The 4,111-nt window shown below is 63.1% G+C and overlaps 1 protein-coding gene across 2 annotated transcripts; it reads left to right on the top strand.

The window, feature by feature from the left end:
• Rfng (RFNG O-fucosylpeptide 3-beta-N-acetylglucosaminyltransferase) lies at positions 1 to 2,452 on the top strand. Of its 2 annotated transcripts, none has more exons than XM_019206695.1 (7): positions 1 to 62; positions 478 to 576; positions 672 to 825; positions 960 to 1,048; positions 1,120 to 1,285; positions 1,628 to 1,710; positions 1,787 to 2,452. In XM_019206695.1, the coding sequence occupies exons 2-7, from the start codon at positions 536 to 538 to the stop codon at positions 1,866 to 1,868; spliced, it is 615 nt and encodes a 204-aa protein (XP_019062240.1). In that variant the 5' UTR covers positions 1 to 62; positions 478 to 535; the 3' UTR covers positions 1,869 to 2,452. The 2 variants fall into 2 exon arrangements, with proteins under 2 accessions (XP_019062240.1, XP_019062239.1); XM_019206694.1 differs by having other exon boundaries at positions 474 to 576.
• The last annotated feature ends 1,659 nt before the right edge of the window (positions 2,453 to 4,111 follow it).

Below are 4,111 nucleotides of genomic sequence, written 5' to 3'. Positions count from 1 at the left end.
GTTTCTCCCCTAGACGTTCATCTTTACGGACGGGGACGACCCTGAGCTCCAGCGGCAGGCAGGTGAGACCCCGATCCCTGGCCTCGCGGCTCCGATGTCGTGCCCGCCACAAAGGGGCCACTACTGAGCTGTTACCCTGGCCCAGGGAGGGCGAGGCGCTGCCCCGGGGTCACACAGGCGGTGCTCGGCGGAACCAGGTCGCCCCTGCCAGGGCTCCATCACAGCAGTCCAGCCCAAACAGGATTTGGCAGGAAATCCTCCCGTGCAGCCCTGGTGAGGGCTGTCCTGCCTTAGCCCTGTCTCTGCTCATCGGGTCCCAAGGGACTGTGATCTTCAGTCACTAACAGCCAAGTGACAGCTGAGCTGGAGCTGCAGGGAGAGCTGAGAGGGGTGGCGGGACAGCCCCAGCTGGCCTCCACCTCAGGGGCAGGCTGGGCATGGACCCTCACTCTCCTGTGTCTCTACCTGGCCAGGCAGCCACATCATCAACACCAACTGTTCCGCAGTGCGCACCCGCCAGGCACTGTGCTGTAAGATGTCCGTGGAGTACGACAAGTTCATCGAGTCTGGGCGCAAGTAAGCTGACCCTGTCCATCCTCTGGGGCCCGGGCTCATGCAGGGGACCCTCCAGCCACCTCGCGGGCCCTTGCACAGGACTCTCCCCACCACAGGTGGTTCTGCCACGTGGATGATGACAACTATGTGAATCCCGCCACACTGCTGCACCTGCTGTCCACCTTCTCTCCCAACCAGGATGTCTACCTGGGGCGTCCCAGCCTGGACCATCCCATTGAGGCCACCGAGAGGGTCCAGGGAGGTGGGACCGTGAGTGCCGGGCTGGCGGTCTCCCTGCCAGGCTCTCCTTGGGGTGGCTTGCAGAAGGCACTTGGGGCCAATGAAGGGTGAGGGGTAAGGAGCCCAGGAGTGGGCCACCATGACAGGAGCTCCCCCATTTCCAGGCAACCACAGTCAAGTTCTGGTTTGCTACTGGTGGAGCCGGGTTCTGCCTGAGCAGGGGCCTTGCCCTCAAGATGAGCCCCTGGGCCAGGTGAGTGGGCACCTTGCTGCCCGGGCTGGGAGCTGAGGCCCAAGGAGGTGCTGACCAGCCTCTCCCCCCAGCCTAGGCAGCTTCATGAGCACTGCAGAGCGGGTGCGGCTTCCAGATGACTGCACAGTGGGTTACATTGTGGAAGGACTGCTGGGGGCCCGCTTGCTGCATAGCCCCCTCTTCCACTCCCACCTGGAGAACCTGCAGAGGCTGCCGATGGATGCTGTGCTACAGCAGGTAGGCCTGGCTCCCTGTGGCTCAGCAGATGTCCTGCCAACAGCCTTGGCCCCTGCTCCTCCAGGGGTCCGGACTGGCCAACCCATCAACCTGGTAGGCCCACAGCCGGTATAGGTGCAGGGTGGTCTCGGCATTGGGATTTCCACGCGGACCTTGGGCAGATCCCTCTGCCTGTGGGGCACAAGAACACATGTCCACAGCTATCCTGGGGCTTGTGAAAGGGGCTCTCCTGTTTCCCAGAGTAAAGAGGCAAGCAACATCTCCTCCAGGAAGAGGGCTCTGGAGGCAAGTGCCAGACACATGAAGAAGACCACTGGGCCTCACTGCCCCCTTCTCTTCCAGGTTACCCTAAGCTATGGGGGTCCTGAGAACCCCCTTAATGTGGTGAATGTGGCGGGTTTCAGCCTACAGCAGGACCCCACACGGTGAGTGAGCGGTGACTAGGGGTGCTGATCTAGCCTCACCAGGACAGCCCTGACCCTGACCCTCCCTCTGTTCCAGGTTTAGGTCTGTTCATTGTCTTCTCTACCCAGACACAGACTGGTGTCCCACGCAGAGCAGGGGTGACCTCCCCTCACGGTGACCAGAGCCCCTGGCTTCCCTCCCTTGGCTCAGCCAGCTTCGTCTGGCTGCCGCTGCGGGCATTGGGCAGATGCTTGGGCTGACATGCAGGCCTCATGCAGCCGCGCAGGAGCCTGGGACCAGGGAATCCTGCCAAGATCTGCATGTACAGCCCTCAGGAAGGCCGGAGGGCGGTGCTGCTGGTGCCATGGCACCCCCTCAGCTGTCTCCACCGGAGCACCCGGGCACCCTTGAGGAGACTGACAGTCGAACTGCAGAACCCATTCGGCTGGGAGCTGGGGAGTGGGCCCTGCACCACCACAGTGGGGTGAGAAGACATCCTGCCAGGCCTCCTGGGGCACCCGCCCTGGCAGAGTACGACTTCCAGGACAGGTACCCCAGTGTGCCCTCAGGAAGAGCGGGCCTTCCTGTGGTCCTCCAGGCCACTCTCCTCCAGGTTGACTCACACTGAGTATCTACATGGCGGCGCTGGGGAGCAGGGGGCAGACAGCCGCCTTCCTTCCCTGGGCACTGGGAAGGGCGTGGCTCCGTCCCCCTGTCCTTGCGACAGTAGTGCAGAACAGAGTAAAGGCTCCCTGCCCACTCGCTTTGGCTCCGGTCTTCACTGTCCACAAGGACACTGGTCACGCCGCCCACAGGTGGCAGCCGCTCTGCCTAAGGCAGGCCTGGGTCCTGCAACCTCTGTACAGTGAGGCGGCACACGGGGAGGGGTGGCACAGGGCGTGCTGCAGGGCTCATGGAAACCTGCCAGTTGTGGTCCCAGCGAGGGGCTGATTTTGAGCACATCATGGAACTAGTAGGACACGAGACAGGCGTGTGGCAGTCACACGCACAGGTGCACGGGCTCGCTACATGGCCCTGTGGGGTCACGAACACGGGTGTGTGGGTGCAGGGGTGCAGGTGATATGCACAGCCCGGCAATTTCCGACCTTACCCAACACGAATGCAGCCTCCTCTGCGTGCCCCCCAGACCCTCCTTCAACGTTAGAACTCTGACCACTGCCCAGGCCACTGCCCTGAGCACACGACCCTCTCCAGATGCCGGGCAGTGACGGCCCAGCTGGGGACAGCAGCCGCCGCTGTGCAGTGTCCCGGGAGGCGAGGCTGCGGAGCTGGGTGGACCAGGGCTCCCCAAAGGGATTCCCACCTGGGTATTCTGATCCCCCAGAGGTTTCTCAGGAACCCCATCCTGAGCCAGGAGCATCTGCCGTGAGGATGGAGAGGCAACGTCAGGCCAGAGTCGGTGGGTGACTTCTCTGGGCCAGCACCAAGTCACACCCCACGGACACTGGACATGACTTACAGGGCCCAGGGAGCGGCCAGCTCCAAGCATGCAAGGCCCTGGCCCAGCGGTGGAGGGCAGCGATGAGTCTGGCAGGACTGAAATGAGGAAGCAGCAGCCTCGTGAGAGCGGCCCCAGGATTGGGCCAGCACACGGCCCGGCCCTCTGTGCCTGGCCCATCCGCCCAGCCCTTCCAGTGCCCGATGGAGGGTTGGTGGCCTCGCCTTCTGCATTCCCCTCCTTGCCAAGCCTGTGTGGCAGCTGGTCCGGACCCACGCTGGACAGTGTCTTGGCCCGGAGGACGGCGTGAGGGCAAGTTCACGGCAGCCGGAGGGTGCTGGCACACTTCCTGTGTGGGTTATTATTTAGCTCTCACGAGGGCTGCGAACCTTCTCCTCGGCCAGGGTTTCCCCAGAGTTGGGTCAGCTTATGATGGCACTGAGAACATAAGGTCCAGTGTGTCACGCCCCTGTGGAGATGTCCGTGACCTGCGCCATCCCGGTGTCACCAACAGTAGGAGGCGGTCAGGGCCCCGAGATGCAGGACCCTGGCATCTCTCCTTTGTGGATCCCAGGCCAGGCTCACTTCCCAGGCTGGGCAGCCTTCCTCCTGAGGGACTGGGCACACCGCTCCCGGTGTGTTGTGAATGATTACAAATTCTGAGCCAGTAGTTTTCTACTAGACCCCAAACAGCCCTTCCTGGGTGGAGACAGCAGCAACCGATTCTGTTGAGCCGGATTCTGAGCCGGAGACTGTGGACTCCCCCTTTGGGCCAGGCCATGGGGCACAGCAAGGGGGCGGCCCCACTGAAGGAGCAGGAATGGGGCCAGAGACGGGCATCAAGGCCCCGGGGATGGGCACTGCAGGAGAAGCCAGCTGGGTCCTCAGGCAGGTGCTGTGATGCAGCAAGTGGGTGTCCAGGCAGGTGACAAAGAGATGCTCGGACACGGGCCCAGGTGAGC

Source organism: Fukomys damarensis, unplaced genomic scaffold, assembly GCF_012274545.1.
Source record: "Fukomys damarensis isolate Sample0158 unplaced genomic scaffold, DMR_v1.0_HiC HiC_scaffold_23, whole genome shotgun sequence".
NCBI classification, from domain to species: domain Eukaryota; kingdom Metazoa; phylum Chordata; class Mammalia; order Rodentia; family Bathyergidae; genus Fukomys; species Fukomys damarensis.
The sequence above is the reverse complement of the archived record's forward strand: the minus strand, read 5'-3'. Positions and strand labels throughout refer to the sequence as shown.